Source organism: Alosa pseudoharengus, unplaced genomic scaffold (assembly GCF_046254945.1).
Source record: "Alosa pseudoharengus isolate Yale_2024_CS ecotype anadromous, Long Island Sound unplaced genomic scaffold, YU_APseudo_1.1 YU_APseudo_1.1_scf_9, whole genome shotgun sequence".
NCBI classification, from domain to species: Eukaryota; Metazoa; Chordata; class Actinopteri; order Clupeiformes; family Clupeidae; genus Alosa; species Alosa pseudoharengus.
The window spans coordinates 21,804,082-21,829,766 of NW_027468881.1; the positions used below are offsets into that span (position 1 = coordinate 21,804,082).

Here is a 25,685-nt window from a genome sequence, read left to right on the forward strand (position 1 = left end):
GAAACCTTTGCCCAGGGAGATCGGCGACCCTCCTGTCTGCTAATGCAAGCAGAGCACAGATTGTAGGTCACATATGGCACCAACAACCCAATCAGGTCTAATCTGTCTTGACTTGCGGGTCATGAATTGAACCATGAAACTGGTTTCTGTTCTGGCTCGTATCACCGACGCTCAGATTTGTTAATAGATAGGCTGCATGTCGAAGTGGACCAAGTTGGCTAATCATTAGTTCATATTGATTACTCCACACAAAAGTAATATGTCAAGAGCTTAGTATGTGTTTGCGTGTGTGTGTGTGTGTATGTATGTCTGCGTAAGCGTGCGTGCCTGCGTGTGCGTGCGTGCGTGCGTGTGCACACACGTGTATGAGACTGCTTTTGTGAATGTTAAGGCGTGCATAAGCATGTGACTATATCAATTAGGTCTTGATAAGACCTTTGGAGTGCTTCAGCCAAATCAGTTGTTTATCTAAGTAACACTCAATCGCAGAGTCAATCAAAAACTCAACATTTGACACAATGAGCATGTAACTACTGTATGTGAAATGTGCTTATTGACAATATGGCATGTTAATAATTATTTATTAATAGTTTAATAGGTAGCATTGACACTGTCAATTTGACAGCACTGTCAGAGCTGCCAACCCTCACTCATTTGATTGGTGTAAGAGCGCATGGAGCCAATCAAATGAATAAATCTTGTGTTGCCAATACCATATAGGATCCTCTTTCATGTGGCAGTGATTGCCCGCAGGGCATGGCATAGCTCACTATTGTCTGTCCCTGAGGTACATGATCTACAGATGAGTCACTCTATCACTATCTGATAAACCACAACAAACTTCCTGGCCAAATGTGATATTGTTTTTGAGTGTAATCGGATTAAGCTAGCAGCTGTGTTGCATCTTGTGGAAAATCATTTGCCGTTGCTCTCCTGTTGTGCACATGTGGTGCACGGTTGACATTGGAGATGAATTAGGCACAAATAGAGAACCCAGTCTGTCTCATATAGACACACATTATCAGTCTGCCCCACCCTACACAAACATGCACACACAGACACAGACACACACACACACACACACTCATACATTCACACATTCAATTAGATTCACACACGCACACACTCAAACACACACACACTCACACAAACACACACAAATACACACTCAATCACACACACACACACACACACACACACACACACACACACACCAATCGCACACACTCAATCACACACACACACACACACACACACACACACACACCACTATACCAGTACACCCAACCCAACCATCCAGGAAGTTTGATTGTAACACACAGTGAAGTGTGTCTGGCTCACTAATGCTGCTGTTCTAAATTGAAAAAATTGACCTTGCCCCAGAGGTGACACGCGATTTGCTCTTCGAGACACTTGGGGAGATTTGTTGTCTGCTGAGAATACCAGAAAGCCTTGAGGACTAGCAAATATTTCACGAGTAATTTAATATCTAGATCATGGGCATGGCCCTATCGTAATTGTACGCTGTAAATAGAAAGGGACGAGGATGTTATAAGGTCGCCAAGAGACTCTGGGAATAGAACACCTGCCAAGCAACTATGAATGGCAGCAGGTGGTAGGAGGAGAGTGAGGCACCAATTCAGTTTCCACTGTAGCTTCAGCTATAGCTTGAAGTGACTGCTCTCAAGTTGACGTTCAATGTCATCTCTAGACAAGCTCAATAACCTGCCAGTTCAGAATCGCTGAAACGTCAGACACATTCAGATTCATTCACAAACAGACGTCAATACACCATCATGTATTGTTCAAGATGTGTACACTTAATTTGCAGACTTTGTGTTTTGTAAGACGTGCAGACTGCGTGTATTGTTTGTGTATTGTTCAAGTTATGCAGACTTAATGTATTTTGTTGTGTTTTTTGTTTTGTTTTTAGATACAAGTTTGTGAGATCCAATTCCAAGCAGTGTCGGTGTCATAATAAAATGGTCAGCATTAGGCCTACTAAACATCTGAAGAATCTGATAAATAAAATCTAAACTCATTGTTTAGGCTACCTTGTTTAAGAACTGGTCAAGAGCACTGAGCAAAGAGCAAAATTTCACTAACATACAAAAACATGAGTGACACGAGTGACATGAGTGACTCCTAAGTCAACGGATGGAAAACCGGGAATACTGCGGGATCAGATGCAGAGGTCAGCTGAACACATGTTGAGTTAGCATTGATATTCGCCGGACCCTCTTTAAGGGTCCAGAGGAAACTGCTGACGACAGAGAATGGCAGCTGTCATTTGGCAGGAGGACAAACTGACATGAGGGATGAATGTGCAATGTGACTTACAGCTATCGTGCTACCATAGGAGTATTGTAGCCTACTGCAATTGATTGACTGGCTTTAGCTATCTTTCCAACAGTAAAAAAAGAAAGGGAAATACTAGGGAAGGGAGATATGAATCTGCTGCCCCCTATTGGTGCTGATTTGACACAAGTAATACCTCAGAATAATGCAGTGAGTTTCAAGTTAGCAGCAAAAGGTGACATGTCCACCTTTTTAAAATGTTAATGGTTTGTATATTATAAGTTCACTGTTAATTTTAACTATTGTTTTATTTGTAAGTCACTTTGAACAAAAGTGTCTGCCAAATCCCATAACCATAAGCCATAAAATGTATGACAATGTATTAGGCTGAATGTCATTATTAACTGTTCACAATGGCTAATATTTATCTGAGCATCTTATCTAGTGTTTGGCTAGCCGCCTGCAAGAACAAATGTTAACTTTTTTTCTAATTCATTTTATGATTAGGGCCTATGTAAACAGGGCTGCTGAGAGCATGAATTTTCATACATTATCATTCTCTCAGAGCACAGTGGCACAAATAACCGAGTTCTGGTGCTCCAAAGTAAATATTTAAGAACCACCATATGTGGGGCGGGCAGACAGAGGCGCTGTAGACGCGTCTTGTGGTGTAATGACCTAGAGTCTCTCTTTTAAGCAGGTGGTAGGCGTGAGAGCAGTGCTGGGCATCGATGAAATAGTGGAACTGACAGAGCTGTACATCAATCCTGACACATTTACAAGCCTTTACTGCAGGCTGAGCACAGCATGGGAAAGAACCAATGTGCTATATGTTAAACCACAATAAGAGTCATAAATCCGCAGTACAGTAAAGGCATCAATGAATTACTGTATGGGACCCAAGCTCAAGCCGGACATTTGAAGTATATATTGATGTAGACTTATCTTTCACATGGGTTAGGATTGTGGGAATCAAACAGTGGTTCCAATCACATTTTGTAACTGTTGAACATTCAGTACTATATGGCCATTTAAAACCATAAAAAGGAGATCCATGTTTGTAAAAATGTTCATTTATTTATTTATTATTTTTGCTGAAAAAAGATTTGCCTTTAACAAGTTCATGTAGTGACATGTACTGTATATCATGAGCTTTAACATTATTTGACATTGCAATGTGCCAGAGCATCAGTGTTTGCATTATATTTCAGACAAATGTATATAAAAATATATTTTGATATATTATATATATTATGTATAAATACAGTACAGGCCAAAAGTTTGGACACACCTTCTCATTTCAATGTGTTTATTTTCATGACTATTTACATTGTAGATTCTCACTGAAGGCATCAAAACTATGAATGAATACAAAGTTATTTGGCCCACAGATGAATATTTGTCAAGTTATGGCTTGCTGAATATGGTATTTAAAAAAAAAAAAGAAATAGCAACTTTGAAGAAACTAGAATATAAGACATGTTTTCAGTTATTTCATACTTTTTCAAAATACTGTAGAGCGGTGTACACCGCAGATGTGGTAACTAGAGCAGAGCTGGCAACCCAGATGCCGAAACATTACTGACTTTGTGATTACTAGATAGGTGGAAGGTGGCGGATCAGGCTTAAACACAAATATGTAAACATCAACATCAGTTGAGGGCTGCAACTTCACTTTTTTAAATGACGATATCCTGGCCGGACTACTGTTGTCAGTGATATAAGTATTTGAAATTAGTATTATTTCCTAATGTCTAGTGACAAATCAGGGCCATTTTATGATTAATTGAATTACATTTCTTACATACGGTTCCTTTAAGTACAATTCCACATGTGTTCATTAATAGTTTTGATGAATCTACAATGTAAATAGTCATGAAAATAAAGAAAACACATTGAAATGAAAAGGTGTGTCCAAACGTTTGACCTTTTTTTTTTCATTTCCACATGGGCATGTACATACCACTAGTGTGTCTCTGTTGAGTATCATTATATATAAATGTAAAAAACTGATAACTGCTGGTCTAAATCCCTTCTACAAACATAATACTCCATATTAAACAAATGTGTAGCAGTAATGCCAGCCACCACCCAGTGCATTGTTGTTGCTGAACGAAATGAAGGAAAAAAAGAGAAAGATCCCGTCTGAATAAAGCTTTAAGAGTAATTGAAGCTTTGTTCATTTGCACATGCGGCATGCAAGGCGAATGAAGTGAATTGATTTCTAATGCCTCCCCCGCATCGCCATCAGGATTCCCTCATCTGAGTGTGGGCCTCTGGGCTTTAGTCGAGGATATCCTCAGATTATGACGTGACGGGCCACAGTTGGCGGAGAGGAAATAGAATGGATGTCAGTGGAGAGGTCAACACAGAGATTAAACCATGGCAAGGGACCGAATGGCTGGAGACTCTTCCTTCACAACTTTCAACCTCCACGAGCTCTTGTAATGCTCTTTTGACAGGCAGCATTTCTTCAGTTTCATTATTTTATTTATTTTCAAATGAAAATAAAATAGGTGTAAGATAAGGAGGAGAGGAGATATACACTTTGCTGAAGTAAGACAAGAGGAGGACACTATGATGTGCGTGGAACAGTGGGGCTATCTGATCGGCCTCTTTTAGTACTTAATGGTAAGTTAGCTCAGTAAATTTAGTTTTAGTAAATGGCACTTACATTTTGTGGTATATTGTTATCTGTGATGCCAAACATAGTTTTTGTTGCAATGATGTTTTTTTTTAGTTTGCAAATGTTCTTGCCAGTGATCTTCATTGTTTTTAAGTTGTATCTCAGTGTGTTTTTAATGTAATGGATAAGGGTTCACAATTACTGATATTTTGCATTAACCTATAGAGAGAAAAAGGCCAAAATAAGCATTACAAGAAGTCTGTGTTTGAGAATATCCAACCACACACTCAAGTAATATGTGTAATATAGCCTACACCATCCTCTATGATGAAAATGATTTCCGGTTTGTTCTGTGTTCTCCCGAAAGCCACCTGTAGCCGGTTGGGAGTGCCAAACTGAGAAGATGAAAGTGAAATGGACCAAGCTGGGTCTGGTCTTCTTCCTGCTGCTCTCTGTCGTCATGACAGCCTGCTTCATCTGGCAGTACAGACAGCCCAAGCTCAGCACGGGTAAGAGTCATGAACTGTGAACACTAGGATGGCTTAAAATAACTCACAACACACAGCACTGCTCTCACAAATCTCTACAAGCCACAAGCAATGCTTAGTGAAGGTACAGATTATATACATTTGTAAATATGTACATTTAAAGTAAGTTTAGAGTTCCTTTTGGGCACAGGTTCCACTTTTGTACATTTAGTATTTTGATCTCCTTATGCTTAATTGATCATTTGCGGGGGATGGTTGGGGATTACACAAAGCTCGACATAGTGGCTCACAGCTTACAGCGCAGAGCAAAGCCTGATTATCAGCAGGGGGTGGGAGAGCCCGACTAGAACTTACTGTAAGAGACACCACGGTGGAAAGTATGATCAGATCAAAAGCACTGATCATCGTTTCCGACAGAAAAGGAGCTCACCAGTTACTTCCTTGATTGATATGTGATGGCCGCTTACAGTATATGCCGCCGGGACATTACCAGGGGAAGCAATTATGATGATTACATTGCGATTACATTAAGATGATATCTACATTAATACTATGTGGTATTAAAAATCAAATCCAGCCTAGGCTATATGATCTCCGGGGACAAAAAGCTGTTTGATGTCTCCTAATCACACCAAATACACAGCAAACTCGAGATGCTACACACAAAACTCTTTCAGCTTGTAGGAAATAACTTCAATGTGTGATGAAAGTGCTACAATACTTCACCTACTAGAGCTACCTGTTGATAATAAATGGGATTCCAGTGGAAGAGTTATCACAGTTTAACATAAAGTTCTTACCTCTGCCTGCGCTTGTGGTTTCTCCTTCCCAGAAGAGGAGATCATGGTGAGCGATGCCCCAGAGGAAGAGATGTGTCCTCGCTTCCCCGAGCCTGTTCCCCTGCAGCACCCCATCCCCATCCTCAAAGAAGCCCTAGAGAAGGTGGGAAGCTGCAGCACTGCAGAGACCCTGATGATATTGTCACAATTCAAGTTGTAGATATTTGTCGTAATTAAAAAGGATGCTTTGAACACTTCTCTATGGCATCTAAAATATATGACTGAATTTCAGCAGTAATACACATAGCTGACAGCGTTGATGAAATTCAGATTGTATCTTCACAATTTCATAATGTGAGGTTCTAACTTACCAAAACAGGTGGATGGACTCCTGAGACAAAATATTAATGCCACCCGCCTGCCAGCCATTTCTGCCATAGTCATCTTCAATGACTCGGTGTTGTGGAATGGGCACTTTGGGAGAAAAAATGCAAGTGATCCATTCTCCCCACCACCAAATGAGTACACAATGTACAGGTAAGAGCAGTTTAAATGAAGCTGTATGTTTTATGTATGTGTATGTGTATGTGCTTGTGTATGTGTACTGTATGTGTATGTTTGTGTTTGTGTATGTGTGTGTGTTTGTGTATGTGTGTGTGTGTGTTTGTGTATGTGTACGTGTATGTGTTTATGTATGTGTATGTGTTTGTGTACGTGTATGTATGTGTATGTGTTTGTGTACGTGTTTGTGTATGTGTATGTGTACGTGTTTATGTATGTGTGTATGTGTATGTGTACGTGTTTGTGTACATGTCCGTGTTTGTGTATGTGCCTATGCACATATAGGGATATGGATACGGATATGCTTATGTATATGTCTAATTAGACAAAGCTCATTATTTGCCGTTAAAGAAGTTGTCCGCCTTCCTTGGTTTACAGAATTGCAAGCCTGTCGAAGATATTCCCTACAATAATGCTGTACAAGTTGTGGGAAGATGGCAAGGTGGCCTCTCTTGACGACCCACTTGAGAAGTATGTGGATAATTTTACCATAAAGAATCCACTGGGAAAGACCGGAGACTCCGACCCCAAGTCCAAAGCAGATGGATCCACTAACAACCTGGAGGGGAAGGCCAGCACCTCCTCAGTGACCCTGCGGAGGATGGCCAGCCAGCTTTCTGGTAAGGAAGAGCTTGCAGCACACAAAAAGTGTAAAAGTCCTAAAGCCCTGTAGAGTTTTTACTATTGTCATTTTAGTTAACACTTTACTTAAAGTCAGTATTCATAGAAACATATAAACATATTCATAAATGTTTGATAAATGTATTCACAATGCATTGTAACGACGGACATATGTCTACATAACTATTTCTCAAAAGACAACTACACTATTGTAATGAAAGCATGGCTGGACTCTCAAAGGGCTTCATGAAGACCACTGCTGAGTAAACTTAATTTGACATAAGGCACAGAGGTCATCAGTGCTATCATTAAGAGGAAGAGGCTTTATTATGCATTCACTTCAAGCAGGAATACTTTTGTAACACTTTTGAGTGCAGCCATATGTATACATTGTTTGTATGTATTCATTGTACATTGTGTACATCATTATTATGAATATTGGATAACCCTTCATGTGGATATTGCATTGATTTAAGTAACATATACAGTATTTCATCCAATATTAGCACATATGGAACCTATTGCTTCAACCTGTTATGGTATTATCATTAAAATATGTTTTTGCCGTCAGTAATATGGCTCAGTGTTGATGTCAAAAATACCTGTGAGCATAGAGCCCCTTAGCTCCATTACCTGAACACACCTTACAGGGCCTAGGGTCTTGCCAGAGGATTAGGACTGAAAACAGCCTTACCAGACCTCAGTCAGCTTATTTCGGATGTAGTGTGTCCTTAAATAACCCACAGGGAAATCCTATAGCCTTTTAGAGAGCCTAGGGTTGCCCCAAAGGCAACTTGGGATATACCGTACATACAGAATATCCTGTGTTGAAAAAGTATGATGATACTCATGTCTGATTGAATCAAATTCTTGAGGATAGGTTTTGATCAAATTAAAAACAAGGAATTTGATAAAATGATCACTTGAAGATATCACAGGACGTTTCCTGTGAATATAATGTTATTAAAACTGATTTTTATTCAAAGAAAAACTAGTTGTATAACACTGTACCATTACCTTATTTAAAAGGTTGTGGCCAAAAAATAAGGCTGAAAGAGAAAGTTTTTCTATAACTCAATGTGCCCCAAATGTCTTTTTCTTGACATAATTAAACCCACAGGATTACCCAGGCGTCTCAGGTCAACCACCCTACTCTGGCGAGGAAGCACTCAGGCTGCCATCGGGTTACTTCAAGATGACGTCCTCGTGGCAGACCCAGGAACCAAGTGAGAGGAACCATTTTATGTTCTAGTTCTTTGGATTTTTAGCCTGTAATGGACAGGACAATGAAGAGCAGACAGATGAGTGAGAGTGAGAGAGAGAGAGAGAGAGAGAGAGAGTAAGAGGAACCTTTTTACAGGGTGTCCTTCATCAACTCCATTGCGATGTCCTAGGGTATGTTGAAATGTAAAAGTAAAGAAACTGGGAATATTTAATAGCTTTTAGTACAGATTTGCATTCACAATTTTGCAAGATGGCATGGACTGTCATCACACAGATAAGTCTCTCATGGCAAGAATTTACACATTAGCACATTTGATGCCAATGCCTTGTTCTGCCACCTCTGCAGATGCCACTACAGCAACCTAGCCTTCTCTCTGCTGGCGCATGTCTTGGCAGAGAAGGTAGCGGGCACCAAGTACCAGCACTGGGCCACAGAGAATATCCTGAACCTGTTGGGCATGGAGGACACGGGCTTCGACATCACGCCGGAGGTGCAGAGCCAAATGGCCGTGGGGGTCTACGCGAGCGGTCAGACGGCACCACTTTATGACCTGGGCTGGTACCGTCCTTCGGGCCAGATGTACTCCACGGCGGCAGACATGGCCAAGCTGGGCATGGCGCTACTGGGCTCGTACACGCGGCCGCTGCTGTCGGCCGACACACTCAAGACCATGCTGACGCCCATGTTCCGCTGCGACAAGGGCTACTTTGCCAACCAGACGGGCACGCCGTGGGAGGTGAACGAGCTGCTGGGCTACGAGGTGGTGCAGAAGGCCGGCGAGCTGGACGGCTACTCGGCCTCCTTTTCCCTGGTGCCGCGCCTCAAGCTGGGCCTGGTCATCCTGATGGCAGGCGCCAAGCCGAAGGACGAGGACTTTGTTGCCAAAACCTACAGCTTCCTCATCCCCGCCCTGGAGAGTGCCTTCCGGGAGGCTCCCCGCGTCCTCATCCCTCCCCCCAAAGCGAGCCCGTACGAGGGCTTCTTCACTTATGGCAATATGACGTTCTACGAGATAAGGGCCGGGGAGGATGGTGTTCTGATCATGCAGCAGTTTGGCCCACAGCTGGACACCATGGTCCCAGCGAAGTACAGGACTATCAGGCTCAGTTACCTGGAGGACAGGGTGTTTAGGGTTGTGTTTGAGAAGGAGTACCCCTGTGTTCTGAGAGTCAATTCGGCCTCAGTCTCCCTGGAGAACCAAGACAGGCAACTTTTCAATTTTTATTATTTTAACAGAAAGGGTCTCTCGCCTGGCTTTGATGCCCCTGGACTCAACACCTACAGGGTTGTCAGGATTCCTCATAAACCATTTTTCTCGAAATAACGTTTGCACAGGGCAGAACTTGACAGTGGGAAAGAGGGATCTCTCCATGATAAATGTGTCAAATTATTGGCAGGTTGATTGTTATCAGCAGTCCTCGTAAACCTTTCATGTCTCTGAGAAATGTTTGCAAAGCACTTAACACAGGGGAAGAAGAACCTTTCGATAAATGCCTCAAATATTGAACAACTGAGGAACATTTTTCTATGCAACTTAATTTATCTTACTATGGTTGGAACTGGAAACTAATGAAAAGGCATTCTTTGTGAATGGGTTTGCACCAATATGCATCATTTTGCTTAAGATATTGCTGTCAATGTTAATTGAACCTAAAAAAATATATGAACAGAAATTGGCATTGCTACCCCATATTTTTTTCTAGATCTCATTACCTGCCTTTTTTAATTGTCTTTTTTTTAATTATTATTACTGAAGGTAGAATTTCAATGCCCATTTTTTGTGTCATGCAAACACTGGTATTTTGCAGTACATGGCCTTATTCAATTATCACTCTTGTATGAAAGATTTCTTAAGTCAGAGAAAGTGCCTTTCATTGGAGGACATGTCAATAAGAACCTTGAGTTATGGAACCCTGTTTGGAGGAAATATATATTTTATAGCAATCAGTCAGAAACCTATTATTATCAGCATATATAAAGGAATAAAGACAAACACACATTCTCTGAACTATACATCAATATAGTTATACAAAATGTTAAGTGAACAGGGTGACCACAATTTCTGTCACACACACAAACACACACACACACACACACACCCAACCATTCAGGAAGTTTAATTGTTTTACTGGCCACCTGGCCACTGCAGTGACACACACACACACACACACACATACAAGTAAGAGAAACTTGCCATTGAAACACAATATATGGGTAAGATTGAGAGTGATTATATAAATAAATGTATTATAACGTGTGTATATAATAAAGAAGAATATACTTTATGTGTATAGTTGCCCCTTTCTCAGGTTTGAGTTTGATATGAATATGCTGCATATTATCATGATACAAAGACACATCCTCCTTGTGCACCTTTCAGGTTAAAATAAACACACACACACACACACACACACAATCTCTCTCTCTCTCTCACACACACACACACACACACACACACACACACACACACACACACGCACAACCATCCAGGAAGTTTGATTGTTTTTGTGTATATCAGGAGGCCCTTCCAGAGTGATTAATGTGTTGGCTTTGTTTAGAAAAACGGTCTGATGTTGGCCCTGAAGGGCAAGGGTCAAGTAAATCTGTTTTCGTTATCACTAGACCGCTTTCTTCAAAGGGAGAATATATTTTTCCTTTGCCTCGGAAATTCATCATAAAGCTCTCAGGGCCAGATGTACACACATTTGCGAACGTAGCGTTATCAGCGTCATGGACAAACCGCAGATTGCGAACGCTGTCAGACCCAAGTTTCCATCATATTTATCAAACCTTCAATCCATAGTATAGACTGCGCCTTTCTCTGTCTTTCTCCGCCCATAAACGCAATTTACGAACGTCCACAACTGAACGGCAGAGCCTACATACAAGCGCAGATGAATGAAGTTAACTGATGACAACATTAAAAAGAATCAAACGTTTAGCGATCATGACATAATACCATACATGATAAGATGTCAACAAGCAGGAAGATAATGAAGATAATGAAGATCAGTAGTTTTACTCGAACTACTTGTGCACATAGGCTATGGAAAATTGGTCAAATCTAGCAAATAGGTAAGTTTAAGTGAATGACGTGAAAGTGAAAGTAAGACATTGGAAAGGCCACCGAAAGTTAAGGTTGCTTTTTAGTACAAATACTTACAAAACTGGTGTTCTAAATAGCAATTCTGTTGTCTTTGAAAGGTTCTCTTATTGACCCATTGAACTGCAATTTGGATTAACACCTGCTTTTACAAGGCGGAAGTATTTAGGCGCAGAATAGACGTGCGCAGAATACATAATTAGGCGATATTTACGCTTCCCCTCCCATCTCTTTACGCTAAACTCCCACTTTCCTCTGGATCCTCTCATGAATGCATATGCATGACACGAAAAACGCAATGTGCCCCTTTCAGCTCCCGCGACAGGCAGTCTGAGCTTTGACATCTTTGCGGCCTGTTTGTACATACCTCGCAATGATTTTACACGCACGTTGCAAAACAAATACGCCTGAAGTGGGCGCAAAAGCACACCTGGCCCTCAGTGTTAATTTAAAGCGCACATTAACAGTTTAAATCGGAACTAATTTTGACTATTTCAAAATGTGAAATATATTGACAATCATATATCTTGTCAAAACCTCTTACCTTTTATAGTGTATACACACCTGCGGAAACATATCCATGCCCTGACACCTGACATTTGAGGATTTAAAGGAACCATATGTGAGATTGTGGCCAAAACTGGTACTGCAATCACTTTCAAATTACTGTAGAGCAGTGTATCCCCTCCCCCTCCCCCCTGACTCGAGGTTGACAACCCGGATGCCGAAACACTACTGACTTTGTGATTAGTAGATAGGTGGAGGGTGGCGCATCAGGCCAAAACACAACATGACATGACAAAACACAACATCAACATCAGTTGAGGGCTGCAACTTCACTTTTTAAATGACAATATCCTGGCCGGACTGCTGTTGTCAGTGATATAAGTATTTGAAATGAACATGATTTCTTACTGTCTAGTGACATATCAGGGCCATTTTATGATTAACTGAAATACATTTCTTACATATGGTTCCTTTAAAAGGTCTTGTCCAGACAACTTAAACATACTTCTAATCATATAACCAGCTTTACCCTGAGTGCTTCACAGACAACAGTGTCTTCACATTCTCATCCTTTAGCAGTAATGAGGCAAGGTAACACAACACAATCTCTGGATGTTAAGACAGGAAGTTCCAATGAAACCTGTCATTAATAATTAAATGGTGATGATTATTATTTATGATGATGAACTTCATAAACTTATAATGACAGGCTTTTGTGAAAATAACCTTTTTTGCAGAAATATAAAGAATTATTGAGTTAATTGATCATTAAGATTAAAATTACTTTAGCATTTGTTTTCTTTAATACAGTTAATTATGAAGATGTATAATTAAACAATACTGAAGATGGAATATATTGATATTTTTATATACAATTTATATACAGAATTGAATTCATATTTTCAAACAAAAAGATAGGGAACTGAAATGCTGGAATTCTGAAGGTGTGTTGATCTAAATATGACAATCTTCCCCAGTCTGCAGTAGAGTAGAGGACAGTGAGAGATATATAAGGGCAGAAAATGGATTAACTATCTGTACAACCAAATAATCTTAGACAATAGTCATGTTGTACACTGTGCACAACTCGTTTTTATCTCTTTTCTTTTTATAAAAACACTGTACATGCTTTTCAACATGTTGTAAATTATACTTAACAATGATTAACCAGAGGAACCTTTACTCTGTCCTAATAACGTGCCACTTATTAGTGGAGTAAATCATATAAAAGGCAAGCAAGAGGGCAGAGCAACAGCACATGACAGGGACACATCTCAGAGAAGGATCAACCACACCAACATGAAGACTTTCATACCTTTCGCTCTGGTCTTAATGGCTTTCTATCAGCCAGCTGAAAATGTTATGGTCAAGGTAAGGTTATTGTGATTTGCCACTATAATGTATTAATAATGCTAATAATAAAATCTTGGGATAAGAATTGTATCTGTATTGTGTCTAAACTGGGTTTATCCATTTACAATATTTAGGAGGGCGAATTCTCTTTTCCCCTGGAAGTGGTAAAGAAACTGAAGGATTTTCTGGACCAGGAGCCAGCAATTAAACAGAAATCCCGTATCGGCCTTATCAACACAGCAACCATGTGTAACAGCCCTGGCTTCCCCGAGGAATTCAAACCCTTGTGCCAAAGCAAAGACGCAAAGGCTTCCCTCACCAGACTGGGTAAGACACACCATATCGAAAATCTATTGGGCCGCTCTGGGAAGTTTACCTGTTTTTATCGGGAAAGATATAAAACTGATGAAAGTCCATATCTTATCATCATCTGCTTATAAACCTGTACATATAACGATAGTGTGCAAGGAACTCAAGAGTACTGCAACACTCTAAAAACAGGGTGACTGACTATGATTTTCACTGATTAATTTGACTGATTGTTTGTTGACAGCACTGGTCACAACCCACATGGATATCTGTGAGATTTGTGCTTATGTTGCCTGCACAGGCTGCTGATTGGCTGACACTGGACATGTCTACAGACTGCTGTTTTGATCTCTTATAAAATCCTTCCATTTACCTTTTGCCAAACTGCAAAGTATTGCTAACTTCCTTACATATTATGGTTACTATATGGTTCTTACCAAGTGTTAAGTATATTTATCTGATCCCTTGCATACTCCTTAAAGGAGTAATCATTTAAATACGTGTTTTACTGCATTTCCTCCTGTTCTCCATTCCCATTCCCTATTCTGTGTGTAAATATCTATGTGAAACTTGCTATTGTCACCTTTTGTTTTCTATCATTTTAGTTGTACATGTTTTTTTGGTCTGTTAAAAAAATAAAAACTAAGCAAATGTGAACTAAGACTGCCCTTTAATGAAGCATTAAACAATAGATGTATATGACTCTATATGACTCATTGTTTCCCAGGAATGGGGATGTCTAGAAGCAATTAAGATTTACATTAGATAAGGCAAATGAGGAAATTTTAAAATGATTTCCAATGAAGCAATTTATGATTCAACATTCACTATGACAAAAAAATGTTTTCATGTCCTTGTTAACTGCTTATTACCTGTCTCTGTCATTGAACACTGAGGAAGCATTTGAAGCAGATATGTTGTTATAAATAGCCTATATGATTTCCACATGCAATTTAGAATCACGCCACACCAGAGGTTATCATTGGTGCTGGTGATATCTTGGACGTAAATTAACATGGAAATGTGCATGGAGGGTGCGCATGTAAAGGGGGCTCATAACAGAAATATCCTAAATTTGAAATCAGGATTGTTGGTATTACAAAACATATGGGGGGGGGGCATATTTCTCTGATACGATTTTAGCCACAAAACCATCCATATATTTCCCAAGTGAGGAATCCTAAATTAGGATGGCATAGATTGTCCTAAATTCAAAATGTCAAAAGCTCTCTTGTTAAAGATGCACTGCAGTCACTGATTAACCCCTGAAGACATCTTAATATCTGAAAGATAGCCTACATATTCAAGTTTTTCATGAAACCAGCAATGTCCTCACGGACCACGAGTGCGCCGCAGACCACTGGGTCAACACCTGGCTTACAGTATCAAGCGGACTTAAGCTGCCACCTCTTGGCGAAAAGTTGTAATACATTTCACTAGGGGTGTGAATCTCTCATGTAAAAGACGATACGATTCGCATCGAGATACATGGGCACGATTCGATACAAGAAAAGATACATGTTTATAAAAAACGATTCAGTACGATTCGATGCGATCCGATTCGATGCAATTCGATGCAGTTCAAGAATGGAAAGCATTCTGAAAGATTTTTTATCATTTGCTCAAGGTGCACATTAATTTTATATTATCAGTTATCGGTCATGATTGTCAATTAGGCAAAAAAAATGTGTGAATATGATTATCTAAACTGAGGTTTGTTTCATATAGTATTGAAATGAAAAAATAATAGTCTACATTTCAGTCAAACACAGCAGCCAAATACAACATATTTTTTTATAGACTTTATAGATTTTATAGAGTTATATCTGATTGTTTTCATGGAGCTGTAGCCTTGTTGAGGTAAGACAATACCGAAATAAAATAAAACAGTGCTTAAGACACTCTTGGCCTTTTCTCATATAGCCTACAAGAATAAAATAGGCCTACATATCAATGAACTCTCTGGGTTTATTTTGTTCCAACGGTAGACTTATAATGCCACAAGTCTGAGTGAATATGAACAAAATAATTGGCTAATCATTTGTGCATCGTTTTAGCAAGGGCCAAATTATTATTTAACATTAAGGAAATCCCTTCATCAAACGTAAGGCTATACTCTACAGACTATCGTTGCTGTTTAGTGTTTAATTTCGCGCTGGATTTTGAAAAACAAAAGAGTAAAAACTGTAAAACAAATGACCGAGTGCGAGTTGTCACGTGCTTAAGTTGCAGTAGATGTATGGGTAATGAGGTCATTTGACAACTTTGGGCAATGAATGTAGCCAAAAACGAACTGCATTACCCACAATTCCGTGCCACGTATAGTTTCAAAACCGGACGTGGGATGAACGCGCTGCTTGGAACGTAAATGAGAGTGAGCGAGCAGAAAAGGTTGTGAACCGATTCGTAACAAGTAAATCGATATAACGACCGGTTCATTTCAGTTTTATTCCGATACGGAGCTTCACATATCGATGTAGCCGTATCTTACACGTTAAAAACGGATACCGATACGTATCGGTTAATCTTTACACCCCTACATTTCACCCAGCTGCGTGAAAGCGCGAATGAAGTGGCCACTTCTAAATGGGACCCACTGTACAGTAGCTGAAGGTCTGTGGCTAAAGCAGCCATAATGAAAGTGTTATCATTGTTTGGATACTTCCCACACACACATGCTTTTTAATCGCATAGACTACAACTACCAAGATGGAATCAAAGCAAATCCATTCACCTCTCAGTCACACTCTAAACAAGCACTTCAAACAAACAAACAAGCGTCTCAGGGCCAGATGTACTAACGCTTTTGCGCCCATTTCAGGCGTATTTGTTTCGCAACATGCGTGTAAAATCATTGCGAGGTATTTACAAACAGGCCGCAATGATGTAAAAGCGCAAACTGCCTGTCGCGGGAGCATTCATGGGAAGATCCAGGGGAAAGTGGGTGTTTAGCGTAAAAAGATGGGAGTGGAAGAGTAAAGAGCGTCTAATTATGTATTCCGTGGTATGTAGGCTACAAAGACTGCTCCTGAAAGCACACGTCTATTCTGCGCCTAAATAATTCTGCCTTGTAAAAACAGGTGTTAATCCAAATTGCAGTTCAATGGGTCAATAAGAGAACCTTTCAAAGACAACAGAATCGCTATTTAGAACACCAGTTTTGTAAGTATTTGTACTAAAAAGCAACCTTAACTTTCGTTGGCCTTTCGAATGTCTTACTTTCACTTTCACGTCATTCACTTAAACTTACCTACTTGCTAGATTTGACCAATTTTCCATAGCCTATGTGCACAAGAAATTTGAGTAGAACTACTGATCTTCATTATCTCCTTGCTTGTTGACATCTTATCATGTATGGTATTATTTCATGATCGCTAAACGTTTGATTCTTTTTAATGTCATCAGTTAACTTCATTCAACTGCGCTTGGCGCTGAACGTCAGTTGTGGACGTTCGTAAATTGCGTTTATGGGCGGAGAAAGGTAGAGAAAAGCGCAGTTTACACTAAGGATTGAACGATTGATAAATACGACGGAAACTTGGGTCTGACAGCGTTCGCAATGTGCGGTTTGTCCATGGTGCTGATAACGCTACGTTCGCAAATGTACGTACATCTGGCCCTCAGTCTCACGCATATATAGCCATAGGCAAAACTGTATCAGACGTTAGTAAATCATCCATCGCTCAAAATGATTTTTGTAGCACGTGCAACAGGTAGGCTACAGCCCTGCCCTGGATAGGCCTACATCTCTCAAAGTGCGCTCTAAAACATTTGGTTTAAATGGAGATGTAGCCTAGATCATCACTGGTGCGTTAATACATCTACATTGTGACGAGTTGACACAAATTATTCACTTTGACGAACATTTATGTAGTCTAGTCAATTGAGCCATGCTCTTCCTTAACGTTACTTGAAACACCTTTGAAAATAGAGGATTTTTGGGAATGAACGTTAGCTCCGATGCTTTTTGAGACTTTTTGTGGTCTTACTATAGGCTAATGCAACATTTCACAAAGCACTGACAGGGCCACCAAGGACTGTGAGCGAATCAACGGCAGAAAAACCTATTTAGCAAGCAGAAATGTCCCAGCCTGTTTAGGATGCTTCATAGACAGGTTATCTTTCAGGTAGGCTAGGCCTATATTTTCCATTAGAAAACCACTTTAGCGAACGCGTTGTGACTGTAGGCTATAATGGTCAGAAAAGAAGATGACAGGCAAAAGATACATTACAGCGCTGATCATCATGTGCTTGGTAACCGCATTTATGGTTTTCTACAAATACACTGGTCAATAATCAAATTGGCCTCCATCACTCAACCAATGCTAACGGTAGGCCTAACATTATTTTACCTAGGTCGTAGGTAGGCCTATACAACTTGTATAAGATTAACGTTTTTGTTTCTTTGTTTACTATGTTGTAGCCTAATGTTCTTTTTCAATGTGTCTGAAGTATTTATTTGGTACAGGCCTGTCTTAAGAGAGCTAAGCAGACCTCGTCACTATATTGGTTGATTTGAGATTGGATGCTTTTTACAAACATGTCATTTCAGTTTACATAGGATAACTTTACAGAAAATAAGTGTTGAAGTTTGTTTATTTATGTCTTCATTTCAGCATTTGGACTTTACATGCTCCAAATACTGAAATGCCTTAAACATAAACAGCAATAACAACTTATTGTTGTAATGTTTTGCCCTCTGGCCTAACATTACTTATAACAAAGGCTGACGACCAACTTCATTTCATGCAGGTTTTATTTCCTCGCGGGCATACATCAGCTGACGTCATCACATACTTTTGGGAGTTACACTCTGGACTACGGCGACTATGGGACTGATCCGTTTGCTGTATTCAGATCGGATTTCGGCCAATCAACAGAATAGGTCCGTTTAACACAACCAAGAATAAGAATTTCCACCAAAAACCAGGACAATTTGTGTCTTGGAAAAGATGATTAATTATGGAACCCTGGAGAGGTCATTGCAAGATATTTTTTGGTATCCAGAAAACGTGCTAGTTCTTCTTCTCCATAAATGCCTTCTTCTTGTCCACAAATGCGTTAACATGGTTTTCTGGTTATTGAATTCCAAATTGATTAAAAACAATTCTGTGGAAATGCATGGATTCCAGCAGCAACTGGAATCCATGCATTTCCACAGAATTGTTTTTGGAATCTGATCCCTTATCATATCTGTTCATTCGTACTCGTCGCTCGACTAATGGCGGCCTTACATTGTACGATTTTGGTCTGTTTTCACAGTCGGCGACTAAATTTCCAAAGTCGGACAGAAATCATGGGAGTTGTACTGGAATCGCGGCGCGCTCCCGTCAACTAGATCGTTTAGTGTAAGGTGCCAATCTTAGCGGTTTTAAGTCAGTCGGAGTCAGTCCTTTTCTAGTTTTGCCGTTACGACAATATTAAACATGTTTGATATTATCGCAAGTCTTTCTAGTCGTGGCTCATGCAAATACTGACGTGAACTATAAAAACCAATAGTGACCTCTCTTCAACACCAAACAGGAAGGGGCAAAGTAGGCGACAGCTGTAGCCTATATGATTATTTGTTATTCTTATAATATTTGTCATTTCTTATACATATTTAGTCGGCTCTTCCACGTGTAGGAACAACTCTATATCGGTTAGGGATGTCATGCATGAAACAATGCTGCAGAAACACGAAAATATGGCTTTGAATTTAGTAGGATATCATTTCAGTTCCTGTTGATATCTATTGCACGATGGGTAATAATTTAAAGGAATCTAGTTGCAGTCTTGTAAATAGTGACCTTGCAAGATCCCCAGTCATTGCAAAATCATAGTCTGTGACTTAAAACTCTTTTACTTGTCTTTAGATGTGAGAGGGTCTGAGACTGTAGTCTTTCAAAAATCTTTTCCAAATCTTTGCAAATCTTTCCAAAGTCTGTCAGTGTAAGGAGGGCTTTAGTATCGTGACTAAATTCAAGATGGCGGCGAATGGTAAACTTCCTGAAGGTACTGTCTGTATAAATCGTCTTGTAAATAAACTAACAGTGTTTTTTCAAAGTTCTCAATGTCTCGTGTTAAATGACAGGCCCCTCGGAAGTCTACCAATGAAGTGTGGAGCTACTTTGAGCCTCGTAAATTGTGTAAAACAGTGATTTATTTGCATTGCTAAGCCGATGCCTGAGGCACCCCCTTTGAAAACCTGTTGCCATAGATATATATACTGACTAGATGTCGCCTTCTGCTTCTCAGCATGCGTCAACACCGCCGCCATCTTGGAGCGGGGATCTGAAGCTCTAAACTAGGTCTCCCGTATTGTCAGTGTTACCTATTTAGCGACGTTTGGCCATCCCCAGCGATAGAAAACCTTTTTAGCAATTAGCGACAAATTTGGGAACTTCTCACAAAGAGGGCAAACTCGGTTTCGAATCACCTTTCTCATGGCTTTTTCATTTGTGAATTAAAGAATTTATCCGGAGTAAAATGTACTTTAGATCAATTTACGGATGATTGGGAGTACATACTGTACGTTGAGTTGACATCCAAATCATGTCATTCGGATGTGTTTTGAGAAAGTTCGATGTTACCGTTTTTAGTCAAAACTCGTTAGCCTGGAAGTGACGCGGGCATGTCATTTTGCCGCTACAAAACGCTATTTTTATACCTCTTCTACAGTTCCAAACAACATTACACTTACGTGGTAGTGAGTAGAGGGTCCCTAAAGCCAAACCCGAAGTATTCCGAGGTCTTTATGTGGTCGAATAGAGAGTCCAGAATGAATTTCATCAAGCCAGTACCTTTCCGGAAATGTTGCCATCTTTGCTGCCATCTTCAGGGGAATGTCCGTAGGAGTCGATTGCTGAGTGTGGAGTAACACACACTGGAAATTCACAATTTCGTCGCCGTTTTTTTTCCACGTAAGTGTAATGTTGTTTGGAACTGTAGAAGAGGTATAAAAATAGCGTTTTGTAGCGGCGAAATGACATGCCCGCGTCACTTCCAGGCTAACGAGTTTTGACTAAAAACGGTAACATCGAACTTTCTCAAAACACATCCGAATGACATGATTTGGATGTCAACTCAACGTATGTACTCCCAATCATCCATAAATTGATCTAAAGTGCATTTTACTCCGGATAATTCCTTTAAGCTACATCTCGTTCGCCCAAAGCATTGACCCATGATTATAAAAGTAACGACTGGCGTATGTAGTAGCAGACCATGTTAAAGCACGGAAGTAAATGTTCTACAGATCTACAGCAACTTCTGGTGAGATTACAATTTACATGAGTCAACGAGACGAGAGGTATGTGGCCTCAATCAGAGCCTTTCTACGGAGAGCCTGTATGCTTTCATTGTATTGAACCTGGTTGCAGTTCACTCATTGTTCCTCTAGGGGCCGCCGCTAGCTAGTGCAGAATGAATGGGGCTCTATGGGGCTAGACGGGTAAAATGTATCTTTAAAAGCGTCAAATCGTCAAAAGCTTAGTTTTCTCTAGACTCGACCATAAATACATGCCTGTCAGTTGGAACAACCCAAAAAACTAGATAATTGCTTGAGATTTTGACGATTTATGGTGATTTTATTTTCGTTAGATCTTTGCCTAGATTGACGCTACAGCTGATCTGACTGTCTGAACCCCTTTGTGCGCTCCATGTAAAACCGGATGGCACGCACAGGGCACAGTTTATTCATCTGCTCATCTTCCGCTGATGCAAAGGGGGGCGGTGAGAAAGCTGAAAGCTCAATCACCTGATTACGGAAAGGTGTCGTGATCACCTTGGGTGTATAAGCAGCATTGGGGCGCAAAATCACCCTATCTCCATCCCCAGAGAACTGAAGACATGAAGGGCTGATAGACAGGGCTTGCATGTCACTTACACGCTTTGCTGACACCAGCGCCAGTAGGAGCGCTGCTTTTAATGAAACACATTTTATGTCCACCTCTCCCAGGGGCTCAAAGGGAGGCCCTGTAAGCGCACGCAAGACCACCAACAGATCCCACATGGGCACCAGAGATTTATGAGGCACCCTAAGGCACCTCACACCAGCCATAAAGCGTGATGCCAACGGATGGCTCCCCGGGGTTTTCCCATCAATGCCCACGTGGCATGCGGAAATGGCCGCCAGATAAACCTTAAGGGTCGAAGCGGCTTTGCCCTCATTAAACATCTGCTGTAGAAATTCTAATATGACACCCAATGTGCATGTGATGGGGTCATGCCCCCGTGGGGCACACCACCGTTCAAACAAACGCCACTTTACAGTATAAAGAGAGCGGGTTGAAGGTGCTCTCGCACTTTGAATCGTATTGACCACTGCGTCTGACAGACCTGAGGCTAGCAACCTGCTCTGTTCAGGTGCCAGGCTCTGAGCTGCCACAGTTCTGGGCGGGGATGCCACACAGTCCCGTTCGCTCCCAGGGCGGCTGCACCGACATCCTGTTCAAATCTGCAACCCACGGCTTGCTGGGCCAGAAGGGTGCTATCAGCAACAGTTCTCTCCTCTCCTCCACAACCTTGTTCAGCACATGTGGAATAAGAGGCACTGGTGGGAAGGCATAAAGACGCATGTCTGGCCATGGGTGAGCCAATGCGTCCACGCCCAGCGGGGGATCGTCGCCCCCTAGAGAAAACCACAGCTGACAGTGGGTGTTCTGCCTCGTGGCGAACAGGTCCACCTGAGCTTTGTAAAAACGCAGCCATATCTGACCGACCACTTGCGGGTGGAGACGCCAGTCCACCGCTCGAGGATTCCCCCTGGACAACAGGTCCGCGCCATAGTTGAGATGGCCCGGCACATGCACCGCCCTGAGAGAGAGGTTCCGCAGCCCATAACAGTAAGCGGTTCACTAAGAGATGTAGAGACAGGGAGCGCACACCTCCCTGGCGATTTATATACGCCATGGCCGTTGTGTTGTCTGTCCTGACCAGCACATGGTGACCCATCAACATGGGAAGAAAATGGCGCAGCACCAGCAAAACCATCTGTAGCTCTAATACATTTATGTGCAATTTAGCCTGTGCAGCTGACCAGCACCCGTTCACTGACCTCCCATTGCATAGAGCTCCCCATCCTGTCAATGAGGCATCTGTCTTGACCACCATGCGGTGCGTCACTAAGCCCAGATGGGCCCCGGCACTGAGGAACTGAGGGGACCTCCATATCGCCAGGGCTTTTTCTGCATTTCGAGTTCACCACCGCTCTGCGGTGCCTGTCTTTGGTGGGGTTGAGTTTTTGGGACAGGAATCATCTTTGAAAAGGCCGCATGCGTAGCAGTCCCAGCGGCAGGGTGACTGCTTCGGATGCCATCATGCCCAAAAGCCTCTGGCAGAGAAAAGAAGTGACCCTCTGACCAAGCCTGAATTGGGCAGCGCACAACATTATGGCTTTCCTCCTCTCCTGAGAGAGGGTGGCTGTCATGGTCACAGAGTTCAACACCATGCCCAGATAGCGTGACGTCTGACTGGGTCTGAGAACACTCTTTTTCATGTTGACCGCAAAGCCCAGGCGATGCAGATGTGACAACACTAAGTGGGTCTCCTGCACTGCCAGCTCCTGAGAGCTAGTCGTCGATGAAATTGAACAGACGCACCCATTGGCCGAAAGCCTCCGTCTTTTTTTGGGACCAGAAAATAGCGGCTGTAAAAACCTGCATTCTCTTCCCCCTGTGGGACTACTTGAATCGCATCTTTTAGCAAGAGGGATTCTACCTCCCTCTGCAAAAAGGGGATTTGCTCCTCCGGGACTACAGACTGGATCACCCCGCTGAATTTTGGTGGGGGGCGAGCAAACTGCAACGTGTAACCCACTGACACTGTTTTGAGCACCTATGGGGAGACCGCGCATGCGCGCCAGTTTTCTACACAACCTGCTAGGTTGGGCTTCACACTGAATATTTGGTCGGGGGCTAGCCCGCTCATGGCCAATATAACTGTTTTCAACCTCATCCCCACCCCAGCTTGGGGGGAGGGGGTTGTGATCAGAGGGCAGCTCCTCACATTGTTTAGATAAACATGGGTGACTGTCTGCTGAACTACTAGTGGATGTATAGAGGGGGACATTGCACAAACATGATTTATTTCTGCGCCAACAGGGACAGTGTTTTAAACATGAGTGTGTAGTGCTTGTGCAGACTGGCACAACGTGCTTGACATGATTTTTGCATGTGAGCAACGGGCTGTCTTTTTTCGCGGTGGGGATTTCTCCTCCCCGCCCCCTCTCTTCAGGCCTCTGCCATCAGGTCCGCTGAGGCCTATTCATACCCCCGCGGCGGGCCACCGTGTGGCGTGGAGCCAGGGGCGCGCTCTGGCTCTGAGCTGCCGGCTGCTGAGGTTGCGGCTGTGCCGGCGGTCTGAAGGGATGCCTCTGCCACCCCCCTGCGTGCCTGGAACTTCGCCGGTGGGGTCGGAGAGCGAGAACCACTCCCCCTTTTCATGCCCCCCGTCGCTGTCGACCCTGCTGAGCTAGGTGGGTTCGGCCTTGCCGATGTGGCATCCAGGCTTGAAAGGCCACACGGCTTTTCTGTTCTGCCTCAAACTTCGCAGTCATCATCCCGACTGCGTCCCCAAACACCCCATCCACACTCACCGGGGCATCAAGGAGTGGGGTCTTCTCTCGATCTAAGAGCTGAGCCAGTGAGAGCCACAGCAAGCGCTGTGTCGCCACTGATGCTGCCATTGCACGCCCCACAGCCTGTGAGGAGCAGCGGGTGAGGCGAAGAGAGAGGTCCGTTGCCCTGCGCAGCTCCACCACCACTTCACTGTCGTCGCCCAGGGCAGATGACAGCTCAGTGAGCAGTTTTGCCTGGTATCTCTGCAGCAGTGCCGCTGTGTTGATGGAGCATGCTGCTTGCCCAGCCGCCAGGTAGCCTGTGATACTGCCCAGGGCAGACCACTGTTTTGGGATTGTGCAAACGGGTTGGAAGTGTTTGAGCAGGATGGAAGGACAGGTCACAGTAGCAACTGACGTTTGAAAGGGGTTTTATTATTTTCCACAATGCAAAATATTAACAAACCAAAATAACTAAATAAACAAAAATAAAGTGGATATAAATCCAACAAAGAATTGTCCTCGACAATACTTAACAGAAAATTGTCTTTCATAAGCCAGCAGTTAATCCAGTACTTTCCACTACACAGTAACATACCACCACAGCCTCACAACAAGCTGTTACTTCCCTCTCTCATATCACAAACTGACTGCTTCATATAGGTGCCCTCACCCATAATGCAACATTTGGGAGAAAATCAACTACAGGTAACACATCTTAATTTCCTGGCAAATCAATTAAGTGCTTTTGGCACCAATGGCTCCCCATAACATTTCCGCATCTACAGCAGTTTGTTTTCTATAGCAATGCAGGCAACACAGAATTGGATAACGGATGACAACACATACTTATACACATACACACGAAAAACAGAATACTTGATCTCCCCCACCCCATTTCCCATGACCCAAACAGGGGTGCGTTTCCCGTACAACTACGGAGGTTAGCTTTTTACTAACGTGGTACGATGCATCGTTCAACTAACTAACATGTAAGTTACGACTGTTCCCCAAAGCCGCCGTACTTACATAGTACTTTGTTAGTTTGAACCATGTTGGTTTCAACCAACATAGTTCATACTACAATGGTTGCAGATGTGTTCGGAGAATGTCGGGCTCTGTCGGTTAGAGCCGAACGCATGAAGTCACGCAAAATGAATGAAATTTGACATTGCATGACGTTTCCTGGGCCCAGCAGTTATAATATCATTAATAATAATAATAATAATAATAATAATGATGATAATACTTATTACAACAATAGGCAGTAATTTCAAT

General features: G+C 42.0%; 1 protein-coding gene across 1 annotated transcript; it reads left to right on the forward strand.

The window, feature by feature from the left end:
• The first annotated feature begins 5,327 nt into the window (after nt 1-5,327).
• On the forward strand, nt 5,328-9,922 carry lactbl1a (lactamase, beta-like 1a). Its single transcript, XM_076276888.1, has 6 exons — nt 5,328-5,433; nt 6,245-6,354; nt 6,571-6,728; nt 7,131-7,372; nt 8,494-8,599; nt 8,944-9,922. Exons 1-6 carry the CDS (start codon nt 5,328-5,330, stop codon nt 9,920-9,922), a joined length of 1,701 nt encoding a protein of 566 aa, XP_076133003.1.
• The last annotated feature ends 15,763 nt before the right edge of the window (nt 9,923-25,685 follow it).